Consider the following 23,482-nt stretch of genomic DNA (forward strand, 5'->3'; position numbering starts at 1 on the left):
AATGACAACAGTGATTTGTGCTAAGTTTTTGAGAAGATTTTGGATGGAGTGGAAGAGAGAGAATGAGAAGATAGGATGCCCTGCAAAAACCTGATTTTTGTTTGTGGAGTGGGCCAACTTAATTTTGAGTTATCCATGTTTAAAATTGTATAATATATATATTTACAGAGTCCATTCAAAGTGTGTTAATATTTATTTGATCGTATACTTGTGCAATATATTGTTAGGTGCCGATAGCAATGTAAAATAAATAAATAAATAAATAAATAAATATTTGGACTATTATATATTTGAATGTAACGATACTATTGAGATTGATGTCGATCAATAATACTGTATTACACGATCAAATGGACAAAAAATGCCGTTCAATGTAATAAATCAAAGAAGAAAATCTAGTAAATAAACTCTTGAATATTAGTTTAATTTGGGTACATATACTATGCATGACAAAAGGCTAATAAAGATTTTTTTACCACATACATTTGTACATTATATTGTTTGATTATTGTAGAATAAAAATTGATCTAGAAATAAATAAATAAAAATCATGTGGCATGACGACGAAAATGTAAATTATTGTTGGATTATGTTGGAGATTTATATAGTAATGGAGATTAATGTTTCAGATGAACGACCATGAGTCGAGCGAAACACTCTTTCCTTAAAACCTTATTTGCTACCTCTCACAAGTGCTAAGAGCGTTGTAGCCTAGGTTTCCCAAGATAAAACGTACTATGGTTCAACGTTTGAGCACCCAAAGGAATGAACCCGACGAATTAGAGCAAAGTAAGAACACAATTGGCGAGAAAGGAATAGAAGCAGAATTTGAAAAATATGATTTCATTATGTTAAAAATTCGCTGCTCTACCACTCCTTATATAGGGTTATAGGAGTTCAATAGCCTTCAATGCATGAGATTTAAACTGATATAAAAACAAGTTTGTAACATCTGAAACAGTAGGCCACTACCTGAGATTAAATTAGAAATTCAAAATTGGAAACTGATCTAGCTCCTGAAATATAGAACATTCTTGATCCTTCTTCTTTTTTTTTTTTCTCGGTAAATGCGACTTTTTGATGATGAGGCTCCATCTTCCAATCTTTCCTTGATGCATTAATTGAGTAACTGATGAATTTAATCTTAGAACAGTGAGAAAAATTACTGGCTGCAGGCCGAGCCGACATAATTCGGCCCATCAGTTCGGTATGCAAGGCCGAACTCATCAGGCTAGTGCTCAAAATGACTACTCATATGCGAAATTTCCAACATGCATACTATTCTCTTTCTACTATTTTAGCAATACTTGCATGTTCACAAGCATTCTCTAATTATTTATATATTTAAGGGAAAATGATTAAATACACCCTCAAACTTTATACAAGAAGTTAATTAGATATCTGAAATTTTAAAAGTTGCAATTAAGCACATCAATATGTAAATTTACTGCATTGAAGCATAAAAATTAGAAAGTGACCTATAATAGTAGGTCGCTAGGGTTCCGATGATGTTTCGACAACCTCCAGGAAAAAAAAAATCGGCGATTGATGATCAACGAATAATCATTAGTTTTCCCCTGAAGGTTGCCAACTAAATTGACACGTTGATGTGCTTAAATGCTTAATTACAACTTTTAAAAGTTCAGAGGTCTAATTCACTTCTCGTATAATGTTCGGGTGTACTACACATTTTCCCTATATTTAATTTAATTTGTTTTGCCTATATTACTTATTTAGTCTTTAAATACAGAACTAATTCAACGAAAGGAATTCAACCAAAGGAATTCAAGTTTCACCAAATAGGGTTATAGATTTGAGGGGAATCCAAGATTCACCAAGGCGTAGAAAATAACATTTGTCCAAATCAATAGTTAAAAAAAAATCAAAATATCACAATACTTATAAGATAAAAAGAAAAAAAAAAGAATTTTAAAAGTTGAAACTTGAAAGTATCCGGCATCAAACCAGAAATTAGAAATCGATTACCAGTAAAAATTTACTATAATTTGAAATTTTATTGCGATTCAACTAAGGGTGTGTTTGAAAATTCGAAAAATGATTTATGAAAATCATTTTCGGGGGTTTCTGGTGTTTGGCTAGATAGGAAAATGAAAAGTTAAAGGAAAATCAACTATGATCAATGAAAAATAATATCATTTTTCTAGAAAATGACTTTCCTTTTTTTTTTGGGGGGGGGGGGGGGGGGGGGGGGGGGGTGAAGTCATTTTCCAGAAGGCTTCTTTGGTCGACAATCACTGCCTCTGGTTTCTGGTCGGGCACCAGAGAGAACGGTAAAAACCAGATAGTTTTGTACTCTATGGTTTTCGTCATTTTTTTGTTTTGTTTTGTTTTTTTTTTTTTAAATAATATTATTTGATTTAAACAAATAAATATTATTATTTATAATATTATTATAAATTTTTTATATTTTAAACAAAATAATTAATGATATAAAATGTTTAATTATACAATTTTACATTATTTTTCAGAAAATGAATCAAACGCATAAAGACAGTTTTATGCTGTGCAGCCAAACACGAGAAAGAAAAATATTTTATGAAAAATTATCAATTTTTCAGAAAATATTTTCATGCATTCCAAACGAGCTCTCCCAAATGGGAGCTCACAAGTTCGAACTTCAGTGAGGTCATTGACTCTTTGTGCTTAAGTAAGTTGAGAAAATATGTATAGACAAATAATACATTATAACATAGTTAATAGTACTAAAAAGAGAAAATTTCAATTTTGGTCATACGACTATAGTGGCTTTATTAATTTCAGCACCTAACTTTCAAAAGTGTCAATTTAGTACATTGAGTATGTAATTTTTGTCAATTTTGGTCACTCGGGCCAAATTGCCGGCCAAATTTGGCCAAAAAGTTTTAATCCAACATTTAGTCTAAAATCTGAGGGGTAAAATGGTCTTTTCTATCCTTTCTCCTAATTGGTGTTGACCGTAGAATCTCTCCAGACGGTAATGGTTCAAGTTCTCACCGTAAAGCCACGCCCGGTGGGTGGAGTTTCCGGTCACGCTATTCACCACCGACACGATCACCGTGCTCAGATAGTACCCCATGGCCAGCGACCTCATGCTCACCGGCGCCTCGGAGAAGAAGAACTCCATTAACCCGGTGAGCGTGAATAGATCCACCGATCCAGACTTCCCGACGGTTCTTGCCCAGATTCGACGACGTCTTTGGTGGTAAATGTGTCTGAATTGAACCTGGTCAACAACTTCATTCGGTCAACACCAATTAGGAGAAAGGATGGAAAAGATCATTTTGCCCCTCAAATTTTAGACTAAATATTGGATTAAAATTTTCCGGCCAAATTTGGCCGGAGTGACCAAAATTGACAAAAATTACATACTCAAGGTACTAAATTGACACTTTTGAAAGTTAGATGCTGAAATTAGCAAAGCCCTTATAGTCATGTGACCAAAATTAAAATTTTCTCTACTAAAAAAAGAGTAATTCTACGTGAATTCTTAAATCCTACCCCCATTTTTTACTCTATAAAGGGCATAATAATTTAGTAGGGACTAGGCAGTCATGATGTTTATTATTTTTTTGTTTTTTTTTTTTCAATAAAAAAGTTAGAAGTGTTTTTTGAGAGATTTTCCTTTAAAAAAAAAAAAAAAAAACCCAAAACGGGCCGTCACAGACGCGACCCGGTCACAGCCTGGTCCGCACGCTCACCTTCTTCCGGCCGGACCAGTCAACTTTCACCCCCTTATTAACGGCAAACGAACTAACCAAATCTATTAATATGCAAATAAATTGCAAAAAATAAAATAAAATTGTTTCAGTTGTTTTCAGACCATCGCCGTCGGCCGCCGTATCCTATATGGCAATTTGGTCTGTTCTAAACAAAAAATAATTAAATTTTGATATTTATCACTTTAGGCAGTTCAATATTGCTAATTTTTAAAATTGAAATTCATTAATTATATAATATATACATAAATACAAAAATGGTAATCAAATTATTGTGTAAAACCTCCATGCTCTGTACCGCCGGCAGAGCCGTCTCTTCTCATTCTAGTCGTTCATTCTTCACCCTTCGAACGCCTAAACTACCCTTCAGAGCTCAAGGTTGATTTTGCTTTATTTATTTTATAGAACATTGAGTTTTCGGTTCTAATTTGGGTAAATCTTTTCTGGGTTTTTCTTGTTTCAGGGAGATTGAAGAAGGGTAGAATTGGGACTTACCTGAGTACGCGGTGTTCATCGATGAGTTCGTCGGCGGCGTCGTTGCCGGAGAAACAGGCGGAACAAGTGGACAGGATATTGGCGGGGAGAAATGATGATCATGGAGGGGTGATTGTTGAGATGACGAGTGAACCCATGGATCCTTCTCTCTTCGTTACTTTGCTTCGGGCCTCAATTTCTCAATGGAGACAGCAGGTAATCATTATCCCTTTCATTTTCATTTCTAGGAATTTTTTTATTTTTTTATTTTTTAATTTTATTGTTGTGTGGGTGGTTTTTTTTTGTTGATGTAGAAAATTTTCTGTAGTTTTATTGCTTTATTAATGGAATTAGTGGCTAAAGTTAGCCTCTTTTACATCTATTATTCCTTTACTCTTAGTCTTAGTCAAGGGCTAGTATGGGCACTTTGCTTGGCCTTTCTGTAGAATTGGTATATATTCTATGGGAGAAAGAGAGAAATTTATGAGTTTTAACCTGTGTACTTTAAAATTGAAGTGCAAATTCCACTCGGGGCCTCGGTATAGTTCAGATAGAGTTCTGGAGTTGAGATAGAGCTAAAGAATGAAGATTGCGATATTTAGTTGGTATTGCCTTGGGGAAATGATTAATTGGAAATTATAACTGAATTTGAGTTGTGATGAAAGTTTTCATGACGTGGGAGCTTTGTTTCCAAGTCATCCTTTTTTGTAAACAATTTTAAATAGTTGAAATTATGATATCTGGATTTTAAAGACAGTTGTCTCAGTTCTTGAATCTTATAACAAATATTTCTACAATATTTTCCTATTTTCAGCATCTGAATTGTGCTTTTTTCCCCTATTTCAGCATCTGAATTGTGCTTTAAGCGGGTCATTTTTGTTTTATTCGAACATAAGTTGATATGTCTGCAGGGTAAGAGAGGTGTTTGGATCAAGTTGCCTATTGAGCTTGCTAACCTTGTTGAACCTGCAGTAAAGGTAGCTTTGCACTTTTCTTTCCATGTATTCTGGAAAAGTTGTCTTTTTTTTTTTTTTTTTTTTTTGGGTAGTTTTAGCAATTTCTGCTATTTTGCAGGAAGGGTTCTATTACCATCATGCTGAACCAAATTACTTGATGCTCGTGCATTGGCTTCCTACAACTGCAAGCACTATTCCGGCGAATGCCACCCACAGAGTTGGTATTGGTGCATTTGTTATGAATGAAAAGAATGAGGTAATAGGTTAAATTAGTGTCTCCTTTTTCTTTTAATACAAGACAAGATTTCAAGGTATTATTATTTTTCTTCTATCTCGAAACTATGGGTGAATATAGTGTTTTAAGGAATCTAGCTAGTTTCTCAAAATCTTTCCTAACCAGAGTGATTACGATGTCCTTTTTTATCCAAATGACAATTTATTATTTGAAGGTTATACTTGTTTGCTTAGGATGCATGCTTGATTTCATAGTCCAATACTCCAAGTATTTTTGTTTCTGAAGTTTTGCTGTCTTACAGAAGTTACTCTAATTGTCTTTCTATCCTGTATTTAAATCATCCAATGAAGTACGTAATTATCAACCAAGTTAGACTGCACCCTTTGCCCTAGCTTAGGGTCACGCACGTTTATTGCAAGTATCATAAGAGTTAAATTCGAATCTAGCATAAGTAAAACAAAAGAAAGAAAGGATGAAAGAAAAAAAACTCTATAAATTGTCTTGAATCCTAGATCCTATTGCTTTTCTCTTGGTGTGAACTCCAAACCTGGCTCTCTTCTTCCTTCCATCCATTTTCCCCCGTTTACTTCTCGGTGGTTCCTTCTCTTTGTTTTTGGTTTTGGTATCTGTTAAGAGTCTTACATTGATAAAATAAGAGAAAATATATTGGTTTAAAAGGCCATGGGTTAGACTAGCTAATTGGTTGGATTCAATCTTTTAGTATGGTTTGGCCTATCTGCATTATAGCCTAGCTTAGTTTCTAACATGGTATCAGAACATGTTCGGTTGAGTGACCGTAGCCCAATCTTAGTTTCTAACAGTATCCATTTGTTTTTGCGATCTTCTATCTAGATACTGGTTGTCAAGGAAAAGAGTGGAAAATTCCGTGGAACTGGTCTTTGGAAGTTCCCTACAGGAGTTGTTGATGAGGTATGTGAAATTGGGTAGTTGTACACTTTTTAAGGGGAGCTAAAATGGAAAAAAAAAAAAAAAAAAAAAAAGAGGACAGCTTGAGCTGGTATAAAAGGGAAAATGTAAAGCTGGGTCGTTGGCATTGAAGTTTTCTGTTTCTTTATTCCCAGGGTGAAGATATATGTAATGCAGCTGTCCGAGAAGTAAAAGAAGAGACCGGGGTGAGTAATTAGTCCGAAGCGCATTCTTTTAATAATCTTGGTCAATTACAAATTTAACGTTACATCTGACCTAACTTTTATATTCAATATTGTGTTTCTTGCTTCAGATAGACGCAAAATTTGTGGAGATACTAGCTTTCAGGTATCTGTTTACCTTCATGCCGATCCTCATTTTATCACATTCTTAACACCGGGCTGTTCATATAGTCACAAGTTAGGGTGTGTTTGGTTCATGGGGTTAGACACAATGAATGTGAATGAAAGTCAGACACATTGTTTGAATGTTTGGTTTGGTTGACAACTTTTTTAAACACAGGTATAGGATTTGATTACCTCTATAATTAAAAAACTCATTACCTAATTAAAATCAGGTATCATTCCATTAATTCAGCCTTGTCCATCCTCATTTCATCGCCTCCTCACTACATAGGATTAGTGCTTTTAGATTTTTGTTTTGATTTTTTGTTCATATTTTTAAAACCTTTATTCCAATTATAGGGTCATGTATAATCAAATAACAATATTGGTAATCATTCCACTTCCAACCTACTACCAAACATGCAAAATACTTTCACCAAAACTCATTCCAATTATCAAGTATTTGATTCCAATTCCGATTCCGATTCCTTGTACTAACTAAACACAAGTCAATTTTGGAACTTGCAAATTCTCCATTCCTTAAAAATATATATTTTTCTTTCAAATTTCAGACAGAGTCACAAGTCGTTTTTTGAGAAGTCAGATCTATTCTTTGTGTGCATGCTGCAACCACTATCCTTCAATATTAGAATTCAGGAACAAGAGATAGAGGCAGCCCAGGTATGTCTAAAATAAAATGTTCTTTCTGGTTAATCAGTTGTCAAGTTATTCATGTCTAATGTGCTCATTGAATTCAGTTTCTTTGGCTAGATTTAGTCCTCGACTAGGATTGAATCTGGCAATGTGGTCAAATTAAAATGGTAGGATACTAGGATTAAATGCGAAAATATCACCATTGTCTATGACAATTATCTGAAGTAACCCTTTCAGATTGTTAATTATCTTGCATTTATAAAGTAATAGGAAAAATGGCCAAATAGGCCACTGAACCAGATACCAAAGCCCAATTGAGCCACTGAACCAGATACCAAAGCCCAATTGAGCCACTGATTCAAAAATGAGTTAAATTAAACCACTCAACATTCACTGATTCACATGGTTGGCGTGGTGGTTCAGCACCTCGTCCCTTAAGCATGAGGTTGGGGGTTCGATCCCCACCCATGTGAATGGAGCAAACCATTTGGCCAGTCCCCTACCACTTAGTGCCCTGACAGTAGGGACGGGGATTAGTCTTCTGGCTACTGGCTGGAGGGATACCTTTGGGCATTCAGAAGTCATCCAATTTTACCATATAACTGGTTGTTCCAGGTTCATGCAGCTAATTCTTGAGTGGTTCATGAAAAGTTAATTTTTGGGGGTAACCTTAGTCAAGATGGCAAGAGATCCACGCTTGTAACTACAAGGTCACAAGTTCGAATCCTTGTCCCCTTGGTTTGAGGCGGTTAGCTAGGGTCACAAGGCGGGATTTACTCATGCTCAAAAGGGTTGTGGGGTTCCCCTCGTTATCCAAGAAAGTATTTCTACATCATATGCCAACAACTCTTATTTAACTTGCATGAACCTAAAACAATCGGTTATATGGAAAAAATTGGATGACTTTTGAATGTTGAGTGGTTTAACTGAACTTTTTTTTTTTTTTTGATTCAGTGGCTCAATTGGGCTTTGGTCTCTGATTCAGTGGCCTATTTGGCCCTTTTTTCTAAGTAATATATTGTATCGTATAGTCGTATTATCGAGAAAAAAGAAGGTTGGTGTGAGTGGACTTAAGAATTGTTCCATAATGCAGTGGATTCCATATGAAGAATATGCATCTCAGCCATTCATCCAAAAACATGAGCTGCTCAAGTACATTGCTAATATATGCTCAGCAAAGATACAGGGCAAGTATTCTGGGTTCTCGGCTGTCTCCACAGTAACCGGATTTTCTCAGAAGGAAAGCTACTTGTACTTGAACAAGGAGCCCCATGGTGACTTTCCATGGGAAGTTTTGAGTTAAGTCATTTTTTTGGTAACAAAAGAACATATGGAGGAATGATTTTATTAGGGTTTTCTTATCCCTATTTTTTGAAGAATGGTTTATTTACTGAATTAATATTTGATATACTATCTGTGTATAAGAGCATCCCCAATAGTTGTAGTTTTTGAGGAGTTTTTGCAAGTGTGATTAGGAAAGAGAAGATTGGAGGGAAGAGAGAAAGGAAAAAAAAAAAAAGCAAAACAAAGCTGAAAAAAGAGAGGAGAAAAGCGTCATTAACGTGCCCAGCGGGCTCGTGACAACCTGTTTTTCTTGGTGGGTCTTACAATTCTGATAAAAACCAATGCTTTGTAGGGATTTTTTTTTTTTTTTTTTTTTTTAAACTTTCTCCTCACCCTCTCTCCTCCACATAAATCTTGTTCTGTCAAAATCTACATCAAAAACTTCTATTGGGGAGGATTGCCTAACAACAAATAAATAATATATTCTTTAATTAAATGTATTTATTTAACGAACAAACTTAATGTCACCTGGGTATTTTTCATGAATGTTGACCAGTTTATTTTGGAGGTGAATTAGTTGTGTTTTCTTCTGTATTTTCAGTTTTTATTAGTCAAAAATATAAAATAGTGGGAAATGTGTTGTAAATGTATGCATGTTAAGTTTCAATAAAATTCTTCTTTTCTTTCTTCATTTTCTCTCTCAAAGTTCTTCATCCCTCTTTGATTCTCTGCTACTCCACATGTTCTTCTATTATTCCTGTTTTTTTGAATTTCTAAATCTTCTTTCTGTTCTTAGCTCAATATTTGAGAATTGTTAAATCTATTCTGGTGCTTTTCATAAATGAGTCTTAGGTTTCTCATTCATTACTCTGGTTTTTAAGAGGAGAGAGGGAGGTGATATATATATATATATATATATATATATATATATATATATATATATATATATAATTTTCATATATTGTCCGGATATACGATTATTGATTAAGTTACTGCAGAGCTTACGAAAGAATTTTACGTATTTAAAAATCTGAAGTTACTCACTTGATGAATTTGTCATAAAAGTAACCTGAGAAATTTGATATCTTCTTGTATTTCAAAAGTTATGGTTTGATTACTACGGAGTATTATGTTTAGTAAGGGAAATCAGAAACTTTTAGGATGACATGTTTTACATGCTTGAAGACAATGATTAATGTTTTCTTGTTTGTACTGAGTCACAGGTTCCTTATACGAGACTCCGGTTATTAACAAGTCATACCAATATTATTGAATTGCTTTTGAAATTGAAGAACATTAAATAGAATGCTAGGAAGTTGAAAATAATGTTGCAAAAGTGGTTTCAATATAAGAAAGGGAATAAAATGTGAATTTCCTACTTTACCCCTAAAATTTTAAATATTTTTAAAAATTTTCATCAGTTTTAACGGACGGGGATCAAATGCGCCACTTCGCTGAGGAACTAAAAATAGATACGGTCATAACTCAGGAACTGAGTCGTCACTACCATTATAACTCAGGGACCAAACTCGCCATTTTCCCTAATAAATATTAATATTTTGTTCAATACTTTCACATGATAACCTACGACATACATCTTATAACGCTTGAAACATGTAGATGAAAAACTATCATTACCAAATATCAATAGGTGCTTGTAAGATAAAAAGTTAATAGTACAACTAAGATCCCATCATATACACAACAAGGCAAATTTAAAGATTCCTACACCATAATCTCATTGCACAATGAATCCATCTATGATACCACTATTAACCCAATTGCACATGACACACTACCCATTAAAAAAAGAGGATATGTGCTGAAGATGAAGAGAATGACAATGCTTTCGAAAAGAGAATTAAGAAGAATTATAGAAATTTAAACCAAAGGTAGTATTTATTTAGATTATCGTTTTTAGACTAGCGTTATTACAAAGTTGCAAACATTTATTTTAGTGACAATATAATCAATTTCTCATATATTATCTTGCATTTTATATACTTTAAATTACCGATTTAAATAAACAAATTCAATATTTATTTACCTATACATAAACATCTCCGATATAATATTGCATTGATATAATTTAAAATATTTATTTAAAATAATCATTAGACATTATTATATTCAGGCAAAGCCCCTAAAAGAACTAGTATTATATATAAAATTGGTTATGACTCATTTTTATTATATCAAGAATTGAGTCCATTGAAAGGTTGAGACAGATAGTTATAATAGATTTTCCATACTACTACCAACCCCGCACATACCCAAGGCCCTCTCCCTATACTGTCTCCTTGTAGATGCTTTGTTATAAGGTCAAATTGTGTATTTCCCTCCCAAAACACTTCTTGTCTTTCTTCAATCTCTAATCTTTTACTCCTCAGCTCGCTTCTTTAACTGTGCGTCTCTCTCTCATCAGCATTCAGCAGTAGGGGGCAATGGAGAATTTCAATCCAAAAAGCGTGAACGAGGTTTTCTTACAATTCAAGGGTCGAAGGACGGCCTTACTCAGCGCTCTCACTAAGGGTACGTATTACTAAATCTAAAGAAACCATTATTACTTCATTTATTTCTACCACTTAATAAAGGAATGAATGGGGTTTTTCTTTATGCGTTTTTCCAGATTTTGATGAAGTTTATAGGCAGTGTGACCCAGGTAAACCTTTCTTTTTTCTCTTCTTGTGCTTCTTTGAAATAATCTTTTCTTTGAAACAGTCCAAATTAAGCCTTGATGAACAAACATTCACGTTCTTGATTATATTTTTTTAGTAATTAGGCTCTTCAGATTTGCATATATTTTGATATGCATGATAATTCCTTGAATATATATATATATATATATATATATATATAATGCATGCATGGAAATTAAGAATTGAAATGTGTTAAGTTTGGGGTTGTAATTGCAGCTCAGAATTGGAAGCTTTGCCTTATTGGACATCCGGGTGAACGATGGGAAGTGAATATTGCAGAAGAAGAAATGCATGTAGTGCTTCCTCAACCCCTTAGGGGCATTAACTTTGGTCGAGATAGAATGGACAAAAGGGAGTGGCTTACTATGCTTGCACTTCACAGTGACACATGGCTACTTCGTGTTGCATTCAATTTTAGTTCAAGATTTCGCCATGACAAGGCTGATAGGTATGTTTTTTTTTTTTTTTGATATATATATTGAAAAGGGGAAGGATTGAATGAACTAATTTGATAAATTTTCACTATTACAGGAGTCGGCTTTTCGATATGATAAATGAACTCCCTACCATTTTAGAAGTTGTGTCTGGGAAAGCTGTGGAACCACCAAAACACAACCCAAAACTGCGCAATGATGACAGCAATAAGCCAAAGGTATATATTAGATTGAGGGGTATTTGGTAAATGGTTTTTAGCTGATTGTGTTAGTAGGTTTAACTAGTTGATGATAGCATTAGCTGATCGTAGAAAAGTGTTTGGAAATTAGCTTTTAACTGTTAGCTGATTATATAAAACTGTCTTTTTTAAAAAGCTGATTGAAAAAGATACTTTGAGTAGATTTTTTAATTTTAGCATTTTGGAGCAATAAGTTGTTACAAAAAGCTAATTAATCAAACAATCATATTGATTGTTTAACCAAGTCAAACAGCTAATAGTGGTCAAATAAGTCAAAATTGACTGATAGGGCTAACTATTTTACCAAATAGGGTTGAGTGTGGGTGTAGTGCCCAATAATCGGGTTCAAATTTCAATGGGATACGATCTTAGCTTGGAAAAAGAAGCAAAGTCTAAGGCACATTTCGAGATTTATCTCTTCTCATAATAGGGGGTGAGGGGTCATTTGGTTTAGGGTTTAAATTTATATTAGTGATGAAATGTTTTTGTTTATATGTTTGTTTTGGATTTCAGAGAAAGTGGCCAACACCACCGCCAGTAAATGTGTGTGGAAAATGCAATGAGGGGTATATAGTAGGTGAGTTGTGGAAACAGTGTTTCGTATGCGAAGGCTCTTTCCATTTGATGAAATGCCTCAAATTCACCAAGGACCAGCATCGTCACCTGTTTGTATGTTCTTCATGTGCACTCCAACCAGAAATATTTACACAAAAATAGGAGAATATTATTATATTGTAGGTATTATATATATCCAATTCAAACAAGTATAGAATTTTTCAAAGATGAACAAAAATAAGGAAAAAAAAAAACGATTTTATTTGATGCCTTTCGAGTGTCCAGTTTGATTGGATATGTTTACTATGGGTCGTTATATTGTGGACCGCGGTGCACATGCACCGGGGTCAAGACGGCACCGTTTCTTTACTTAAAGAAACGGCGCGCCGTTAGTGTTAACGGAGCGCACATATTTTTTTTTTAATGTTAATTACCAACTGACACTACAGTATATCTAAATCGACACTGGCCTCACGTATTATTTTTATATTATCAAATGAAACTGCAGTTATATCAAAATGATACTGTAGTTGTGGTGAAATGAAACTGCAGTGTATATAAAACGAAACTGGATAACATTTTACATATTTGAGTGTATATTGTACAATGAAGCTGTAATTATATCAAAATGATGATGTAGTTGTGTTTTAATAAAACTATAGTGTATATAAAATAAAATTAAATAACTAACATTTTCACATATTTGAGTCTATAAATATCGAATGAAACTGTAGTTATATCGAAATGAAACTGCAGTGTATACAAAATGAAACTGAATAACAGAGTTACTTTTTGCGGAGGGGTGCGGAACGACGGGAAACGGATGCCGTTTCTTTTCATTAAACAAAACGACGTCATTTTCATTAAACCGCGGAACGATTATGCACCGCGGTGCACGATATAATTTTCCGTTTACTATTCATTGTCAAATTAACTCTTATTTTTTTTTTTTACTAAAAATGGACATATAACAAACTGAGGCCTTTCTCTTCAAGATACCCATTTGCTTAAGAAATGGATTTGAATATCCAATGTTATACTAGGTTCTATATGGTCTGCAACCATATACAGCCAGTCCATCTTTTGCATCTCATCTCTAAGATCTGCAGACTCATACTCAACTGGTAACTTGACTTGCCATTGTTCACTGGGATGCTTAAAGATATGGAAGAAAATAATATTGATTGGAAAATGAAAATACAAATCTGAAAAGTTAATTAAATCACAAGTAAAGTACTGCAGAGATAAATCGTGAGTTACTTAACTGGTCAGACCGTAGTCTTCGGCAAATTATGCTGTGCATCCGTATGCACCATACATGGTGCATACGGATGCAAAAACGACGTCGTTTTATTAAAAAAGCGCGTCTCCCCTTAAAAAAAAAAATCAGGTTCGATTCTCAGCAACAACATATGAACTAAAATTCCAGAATCGATGAACTATAATTCCAGAATCTATGAACTAAAATTCCAGAATCTAATCTATGAACTAAAAATTCCAGAATGAATGAACTAAAATTCCAGAATCTATGAACTAAAATTTCAGAATCGATGAACTACAATTCCAGAATCGATGAACTATAATTCCATAATCTATGAACTAAAATTTCATAATCTATGAACTAAAATTCCATAATGAATGAACAACATAATGCTGTTGTTGAGAATCAAACCTGATTTTTTTTTTTTTAAGGGGAGACGCGCGTTTTTAATAAAACGACGTCGTTTTTGCATCCGTATGCACCATGCATGGTGCATACGGATGCACAGCATAACTACTCGTAGTCTTCATGCACACAAAAATATTTTAAGTTTATTAATTAATTTGACCTTTGATAGAGAGAATTTGACTTTTGAGGCAGATTATGTACCTTCAGTAAAATTATGTTGTTGCAGTTAATATATTATGTATCTTTAGTTTATATATATAGATAAATAATCAGTTAATTGGTACATAATAGTTAGGTTAATTTCAGCTACATAATCTGGATTACAACCTACAATGCTCGTACTGGATCTTAGTCTACAATATAATTTGCGAAGGTGTACCGGGTTGGTCTAGTTGGAGGTGATTGAACTATTATATTGAAATATTTAATAATGGAAAAATGATAAGATTCTTGATTTTATTGGGGAAAGAAAAAAATAAATTAATAAAACACGTGGTTCACTTTTGTTAGAATGAATCAAATTAAAGTATGCTAAGTAAATTAATAGAGAGAAGAAAATGAACTAAAAAATGGAGTATGTGTATTATACCACTCTTAATGCGGAAATGATAATGTGAAATGAAATTAAGTGTAAACATTAATTAAAATATGTAATATATTTATAAATATTTTTGTAAACATCTATAAATATTAATTCTCTACTAATATCATAATTAAAATGTTGCATTAATAAATAATTAAATAATACAAAATACATTTAAAACAAGAAATTATTCAACATCCAAATATTTTTAAACTTGAATATTTTACTTAATTAAGCTGTCCACATATTCAATAGCACAATCATGGAACATATAGGGTAAAAGAAAAACAAAGATCAGAAGAACAAAGTAAACTGATTAAAGTTAGTGCTCCAAATTAGGAAAAAAAAACATAGTAGTAACTAATTGCATTTTTAGGTTACTTTCAGTGGCCAATTTGAACCTTATTCCATATTATTATATTCGTGTCATCAAATTCATATTCCAAATAATAAAGTAGATAGGGTTGCAAAATTTAAAAAAATGGTTTGAAATAGTGACGTGATAATTGGATAAGCTATTGGACCTAATTCAAAACAATTTTGGTCTACCTCAAAACAATTAAAAATAACTAACACGGTCAAATAGTAACGATTAGGAACCGAGCAGCGCATGTGAAATGGTGCACTTAATGCAGAGCCAATGCACTTATAAAACACCACATTATTAAGGAGCAACACTCATAGATAGGCAGTGCACTTATGAAGGAGAGCCCAACAATTATTATTGTAGCCGGTATACTTAGTAGCTATATATATACTATAAAAGCTAGACCCTGTAATAGGTGGGGGACACACTCAATCTTGTAGTTTGAACAATTAAGCAAATAACCATTGTTTCCGGCAATATTCTTATCGTCATTAGTGCTCTCGTTGAGAGTATGGGATCAACTCTCTCAAGCAAGCTACAACATACGTTCTTCTTTCTCATCAACAAGCTTTAAGCAATGACATGATCTGGATTAGGCAACTCCCATGGTTTCCATAGCATGCATGAACCCCAATGGCAAACGTAGTGCAAAAGCGCCCGATCGGGAAACTCACGTGATCTCTACGACCAGCTCAATAACAGCCGTGGCAGAGGGCAACATGGACCCGAAGCACTAGCTCCACCTATGGACCTCCAGGCAAGTGTACAAGCTATTCAACATGTAGTAGCGGCACTGACTCACTTGGTGGTAGGGGTGCTAAATCAATTATTGGTTCCCACTGCCGGGCTAGGAATAAGTTGAGGTGATGTCACTACGACAAGAGAGAACCCAATAGTGGGAAGCGACGCGAGTAGTAGATAGCCGACCTCACTCATGAGGAGGAGGGACAGAGGGCTCAAGCCAAGTGCGGGAGGAGGGTGTTCAACGTGGTGGGTTGACTAGATGACCCCCAGCTCCGAGTCAATCCTGGAGCAATTGGGCAAAAGGGCACATGTTTGGGAGAGGTTAGGGCCACAGCTAAGGGCCGATGGGTCATCAACCAAGGAACTAGACTAGAACCATGCTAGAGCAATGGCAGATAGGGGTGAACATTCCAAACACTCAGAGAAAGGTTGAGGATATTCAACGGACAAGTTTGTCGATCTCTATACTAAGTGTAGATAGAGAAAGAGCACCAAGTTTTGAGAAAACATTATGAAGCTAGGCCTGATCGAGCAAGCAATCTAGCTTTGTGATCAAAGTACACATCTTGCTCTCATGTGTAAATTGTTGAAAGAACAAGTTTACTAGTGAGGTCCTTCATGGACGTTAGGAGAAGAAGGGAATAGGCGAGGGATTACACACCACCCTCAAGCCACTAGAAATTAATTCTATGTTCTTAAGTTTAAGCTCTTTACTTACATTATTGGCATATTTCACTGTTAATCACTTACTAATTTTTGAAAATCAAATTAATGCTATGCACTTAAATTCTCATAACCTTGACTATCTAGTTAAGTGTTCAATGTAACCAAATTTGGTAGTGTTGAAAAGTTAACTTACCTAATCAACTTTTCAAATGTCTTTTAAACAAATTTTTAAAATTTTAAGTTTATTCACCCCCTAAACTTTTACATTTCAACCTAGACCATCATTTCGTTTGATTACTCATAGGGATTCAGAGAATGGAGGGGATAAGTACAACATAACTTTAGGAAAATATTCCCTGAATTGAAAATTTCCAAGAAAAATGTTATAGGTATTTAAGACTTTGACGATGTCATGCACTCAAAAGGCATCTATCAAATAAAGTGGTTTTTGTTCAACTTTTAAAAACTGTATACTTTTTTGGGCATACTATATATACTACAACTTCCGCATATAATTTTTTGAGTATACTAAAATATTCTCCTATATGCCAAACACTTTGTGCTCAGATGTCATGTAGTGACCTCTCCTGTGCGGGAGGTCATAAGATCAAGTCTCGGTAGAGACGTTGAATAGATACTATTATATGTAATAGAGTCGGTAGCATTCAAAAAATAATATTCTCATATATATATATAAATTTATGTGTATATACTTCAAAATTTTCCCATTTTTGTGGATGCCCCTGCGGCGAATGGTTTGAGTCCACATGAACAACATACAAATCGCTGATGACGAGGATGCTGATCCTTGTTGAATTTGAGGCATTTCATCAAATGGAAAGAGCTTTTGCATTCCAAACACTGTTTCCACAAGTCACCTACTATATACCCCTCATTGCATCTTCCACACACTACTTGTATTGCCATTTCTTTCCAATCTCTTGCCGGTGGTGTTGGCCACTTTCTCTGAAATCCAAACCAAACATACATACATATATACTCGTATTAAAACAAAAAGATTTCATCACTAATATAAATTTAAATTCTATACCTAACCCCTTATCCTGGGGATTATGAGAAAAGGTAAATCTCAAAATGTGCCTTAATGCAGAATCGGAAGGCTTTGCTTCTTTCCCAAGCTAAGATCCTTTTACCCTACCCCACACTTAATCTAATACATACCTTTAGCTTGTTGTCATCATTGCGCACTTTAGGCTTGTGTCTTGGTGGTTCAACAGCTTTCCCTGACACAACTTCTAAAATGGTAGGAAGTTCATTTATCATATTGAAAAGCCGACTCCTGTAACAGCAGATAGAGCAGTGAAAATTTATCAAATTACTTCATTCAATTCTTTCCCCTTTCAATATATCAAAAACATACCTATCAGCTTTGTCATGGCAAAATCTTGAACTAAAATTGAATGCAACACGAAGTAGCCATGTGTCACTGTGAAGTGCAAGCATAGTGAGCCACTCCCTTTTCTCCATTTTATCTCGACCAAAGTTAATGCCCCTAAGGGGTTGAGGAAGAACTTCATGCATTTCTTCTTCTGCTAAATTCACTTCCCATCGTTCACCCGGATGTCCAATAAGGCAAAGCTTCCAATTCCTTTCTGCCCAAACTTAACACATTTTAGTTGTTTCCATGCATGCATTATATATATATATATATATATATATATATATATATATATATATATATATATATATATATATATATATATTCAAGGAATTATCATATGCAAATCCGAAGAGCCTAAGTACTAAAAAATGTAATCAAGAACGTGAATCTTTATTCATCAAGACTTAATTTGGAATATTGCAAAAGAAAAGATTATTTCAAAGAAGCACAAGAAGAGAAAAAAGAAAGCTTTACCTGGGTCACACTGCCTATAAACTTCATCAAAATCTGGAAAAACGCATAAAGAACAACCCCATTCAATTCCCTTTTATTAAGTGGTAGAAAGAAATGAGGGAAGTAATAATGGTTTGTTTTGATTTAAGTAATACGTACCCTTAGTGAGAGCTGTGAGTAAGGCAGTCCTTCTACCCTTGAATTGTAAGAAAACCTGTTCCACGCTTCTTGGATTGAAAGGCTCCATTGCCCCCTACCGCTGTTTTGCCCCACTGATCTGTTTGGGTGTTTATATATAGTGTTGGTTTTATGACTTTTGAGCGGTCAAGCCAAAACTAGCGTTAGAATAACGAGAAAATATGAAAAATATAAGAGGAATATATGAACTTTGTATTGATGAATATTGCTTTGTGAATATTGAAAGTTGTCCCCTACTCCTCCCACGGATGGAGGGCCTATTTAAGAATCATAGATTGTCTCAGTCTTTGTTACATTGGGAATCATAAGACCTAATTCTATTATACAAGAAATAATGAGTCCAATTCTGATTATATTGGGAATAATAAGTCCAATCCTTAACGAACTCTTTAGTTGTTCCGATACCCAGTCCAATCCTTAACGAACTCTTTAGTTGTTCCGTATTGGGTATCCTTCTTGGACTTCCTTGATCCAGTTGCTTTCATGGGCCGATCCATATGACCTAGACCTATATATTATTCATCATTCAGTCCTCCACATTCTTGAGATTTCGAGAAAGTCGATATCTCATGAAAGTATTTTGAATTATTCTCTGGTCTAATAATAATAATAATAATAATAATAATCTATTCTATATATAATAACAAAATCCTAAAAGTTTAACTTCCCGACCAATTCCTAAAAAATCTCTCTTCCTAATAAAATATATTGATTTCTACTTTCCCATTCGTACAATAATTCTGCGTTAAAATTCTATTCTAATATCATTCAATCTATACTATATATAATAACAAAATCCTGAAATTTTAACTTCCTGCCCAATTCCTAAAAAATCTCACTTCCTAATAAAATATATTGATTTCTACTTTCCCATTCGTACAATAATTCTGCGTTAAAATTCTATTCTAATATTATAAAATAGTGCAATACAATTCTTATTCTAATCATTCAATCTATACTATACATAATAACAAAATCATGAAATTTTAACTTCCCGCCCAATTCTAAAAAAATCTCTCTTCCTAATAAAATATGTTGATTTCTACTTTCCCATTCGTACAATAATTCTGCGTTAAAATTGTATTTTAATATTATAAAATAGTGCAATACAATTCCTATTCTAATCAATCAATCTATATCTATACTATATACTATATATAATAACAAAATCCTGAAATTTTAACTTTCCGCCCATTTCTTAAAAAATCTCTCTTCCTAATAAAATATATTGATTTCTACTTTTCCATTCGTACAATAATTCTGCGTTAAAATTCTATTCTAATAGTATAAAATAATGCAATACAATTCCTAATCTAATCAATCAATCTATTATTCTATATATAATAACAAAATCCTAAAATTTTAATTTCCCGCCATTTTCTTAAAAAATCTCTCTTCCTAATAAAATATATTGATTTCTACTTTCCCATTCGTACAATAATTCTGCGTTAAAATTCTATTATAATATTATAAAATAGTGCAATACAATTCCTAATCTAATCAATCAATCTATTCTATCTATTCTATATATAATAACAAAATCCCGAAAGTTTAACTTCCCGACCAATTCCTAAAAAATCTCTCTTCCTAATAAAATATATTGATTTCTACTCCATTCGTACAATAATTCTGCGTTAAAATTCTATTCTAATATTATAAAATAGTGCAATACAATTCCTATTCTAATCAATCAATCTATATCTATACTATATATAATAACAAAATCCTGAAATTTTAACTTCCCGCCCAATTTCTAAAAAATCTCACTTCCTAATAAAATATATTGATTTCTACTTTCCCATTCGTACAATAATTCTGCGTTAAAATTCTATTCTAATATTATAAAATAGTGCAATACAATTCCTATTCTAATCAATCAATCTATACTATATATAATAACAAAATCCTGAAATTTTAACTTCTCGCCCAATTCCTAAAAAAATCTCTTCCTAATAAAATATATTGTTTTCTATTTCCCATTCGTATAATAATTCTGCGTTAAAATTCTATTTTAATATTATAATATTGTGTAATACTATTCCTATTCTAATCTATATCTATACTATATTTCAGTGTTGCATAAATCGCGCCGCTGGTCGCGGTGATGAAGGCCGGAATCGACCTCTTCAGCAGCCACCTCGCTGGGTGAACCGGCGATTAATTTTTTTTTTGTTTTAATAATTATATATCGATTTAAATATTCTTAATATATTACAATAATTCAATTCCGTGCATCGCAGGAGTGAAAATACTAGTAGTAATAATAATAATAATAATAATAATAATAATAATAATAATAATAATAATAATAATAATAATAATAATAATAATAATAATAATAATAATAATAATAATAATAATAATAATCTATACTATCTATCTATATATATATTTTTTTGAATGCTACTATCTATCTATATACTATACTATATATTAACAAAATCTTGGAATTTTAACTTCCCGCCCAATTCCTAAAAAATCTCTATTCCCAATAAAATATATTGATTTCTACTTTCCCATTCGTACAATAATTCTGGATAAAATTTCTATTCTAAAATAGTGTAATACAATTCCCTTTGTACATCTATACTTCTATCTATACTTCTATACTATATATATATATATATAATAATAATAATAACAAAATCCTGGAATTTTAACTTCCCGCCCAATTCCTAAAAAATCTCTCTTCCCAATAAAATATATTGATTTCTACTATACTTCTATACTATATATATATAATAATAACAAAATCCTGGAATTTTAACTTCCCGCCCAATTCCTAAAAAATCTCTCTTCCCAATAAAATATATTGATTTCTACTTTCCCATTCGTACAATAATTCTGGTTAAAAATTCTATTCTAAAATTTTAAAATAGTGTAATACAGTTCTTTTTGTACATCTATATCTATACTATATATAATAACAAAATCTTGGAATTTTAACTTCCTGCCCAATTCCTAAAAAATCTCTCTTCCCAATAAAATATATTGATTTCTACTTTCCCATTCGTACAATAATTCTGGATAAAATTTCTATTCTAAAATAGTGTAATACAATTCCCTTTGTACATCTATATCTATACTATATATAATAACAAAATCCTGGAATTTTAACTTCCTGCTAAATTCCTAAAAAATCTCTATTCTCAATAAAATATATTAATTTCTACTTCCCATTCGTACAATAATTCTAGGTCAAAGTTGTGATGTGTCAAAAGTTCGGCAAGGCATAACTTTTGACTCGGTTGTCCGTTTTGGACAAATGCTTTTTTGAAATCGCGTATTTTTTCGAGATCTATCCACCGCAAACAGCGGTAAGCGGTTTGGCCCACCAATTTTTTAAAAAAAGTTCTTTATTAAATAGTTTCTAAAAAAAACTATGAGAACCTTATGTTTTATTAATGAATTTTTAAAATTTTTAATTAAAAAATTGTCTCGTGCATTATTTGATAATCTCTCTTTATAATTGGTCAAATTATTTAATTATGTTAAATTAGGGAATAATTAATGATGGTACTAGAAATCTTAGAAGAATATTTAATTATTGTTATATTATTATTGTGACTCACGGAATACAATACAAGAATATTTAATTATGGTTATATTATTATTGTGTGCCTCACGGTCATTGTATGTTAACAAAACTTGAAAAGAAACTAATAATAATAATAACAATATAATAATAATATAAGTGGTAAAAATAATATTTAAAAGTAATTAAGTGTTAATAATATTAGTAAGAATATTAACGTAAGAATTATAACATAGAATAAATCGTAATAATTAATAACTATAGTCTAAGATTAAATTTGGAATTGTCAGGAAAGATAAGCGACCTCTGGTGAAATTAACTCTTTATCGATTTAAATATTCTTAATATATTACAACAATTCAATTCCGTACATCGCACGGGTGAAAATACTAGTAGTAATAATAATAATAATAATAATAATAATAATAATAATAATAATAATAATAATAATAATAATAAAAACAACAACAACAACAACAACAATAATAATAATAATAATAATAATAATAATAATAATAATAATAATAATAATGCTAAAGATATTTGTATTTCTTTGCTCGCCAAAAAGGGATTTCCCGCTTACGGATTGAACGTAGGTTACCGAAGGTCTGTAAATCTCGTACGTATGATGACTATGATCTGCTGGTCAAGTGTGGGAACTCACAAAACGACAATATCAAACAAAACAAATGCCAAGTATGATGTTTCTTAAGCCATTTTCCTTCTTGTCAGTGAAATCTTGTCAAGTCTTCAAGTATCATAGATAGTAAACTCTGTGTTTCTCAAGCTATTTTTCTCCAAGAGGTTCTCGCATGGCGCTACCTCCTTGATACAGAACAAGCACAGTTTGATGTTATTGCTAATCTAAGCGTTATACCGTGTAAGCTAAGTATCTCCACCATCCACGGGATTCTTTTTTTTTTTTTTTTTTTTTTTGAGTGAAAGAAACCGGTCGTCGTCGCTGCATCCGACCAGCCGGCACAGGGCTAGTTGGTCGATCGCAGCGACAAATCAGGGCTGCCTGCGACTGGCCAGTTCGGCCGGACGTGACAATGCCGGTCGGTCGCCGACCAGGCCATGCTTGCAGCTTGCCAGTTTGGCCAGCCATGACAATGCCGGTCGGTCGCTACGACCGACCAGGCCTTGTTTACAGCTGGCCAGAACTGGCCAGCTGTAACAACGACGTCCCTTTTTTTTTTTTTTTTTTTTTTTTTTTGGTATTTATGTTATATATATTCTGGAAAATTTCTCCCCCCCCCCCCCTCCTCCATTTTTTTATTGTTATATATGGCCAGTTGTAAGTTTAATAGTCTGACTGGTCAACAAGCGGTTCGTGTACATGCACTGG

General features: G+C 33.0%; 2 protein-coding genes across 4 annotated transcripts; both read left to right on the forward strand.

Annotated features, from left to right (window-relative positions):
• The first annotated feature begins 3,831 nt into the window (after window positions 1–3,831).
• LOC109183174 (nudix hydrolase 2-like) lies at window positions 3,832–11,108 on the forward strand. 3 transcript variants are annotated; one of them, XM_019333367.1, is made up of 9 exons: window positions 3,832–4,094; window positions 4,180–4,406; window positions 5,102–5,167; window positions 5,265–5,402; window positions 6,234–6,311; window positions 6,464–6,514; window positions 6,622–6,656; window positions 7,225–7,333; window positions 8,361–8,789. In XM_019333367.1, exons 1-9 carry the CDS (start codon window positions 3,974–3,976, stop codon window positions 8,607–8,609), a joined length of 1,074 nt encoding a protein of 357 aa, XP_019188912.1. In that variant the 5' UTR covers window positions 3,832–3,973; the 3' UTR covers window positions 8,610–8,789. The 3 variants fall into 3 exon arrangements, with proteins under 3 accessions (XP_019188912.1, XP_019188914.1, XP_019188913.1); XM_019333369.1 differs by lacking the exon at window positions 8,361–8,789 and adding an exon at window positions 11,023–11,108 and having other exon boundaries at window positions 3,837–4,094; XM_019333368.1 differs by having other exon boundaries at window positions 3,847–4,094; window positions 8,400–8,789.
• LOC109183156 (PHD finger protein ALFIN-LIKE 9-like) lies at window positions 11,035–13,617 on the forward strand. The gene is made up of 6 exons (XM_019333341.1): window positions 11,035–11,126; window positions 11,185–11,252; window positions 11,506–11,737; window positions 11,821–11,941; window positions 12,476–12,535; window positions 13,561–13,617. The coding sequence occupies exons 1-6, from the start codon at window positions 11,035–11,037 to the stop codon at window positions 13,615–13,617; spliced, it is 630 nt and encodes a 209-aa protein (XP_019188886.1).
• Window positions 13,618–23,482: the final 9,865 nt, after the last annotated feature.

Source organism: Ipomoea nil, unplaced genomic scaffold, assembly GCF_001879475.1.
Source record: "Ipomoea nil cultivar Tokyo-kokei standard unplaced genomic scaffold, Asagao_1.1 scaffold1101, whole genome shotgun sequence".
In the NCBI taxonomy this organism is placed as follows: domain Eukaryota; kingdom Viridiplantae; phylum Streptophyta; class Magnoliopsida; order Solanales; family Convolvulaceae; genus Ipomoea; species Ipomoea nil.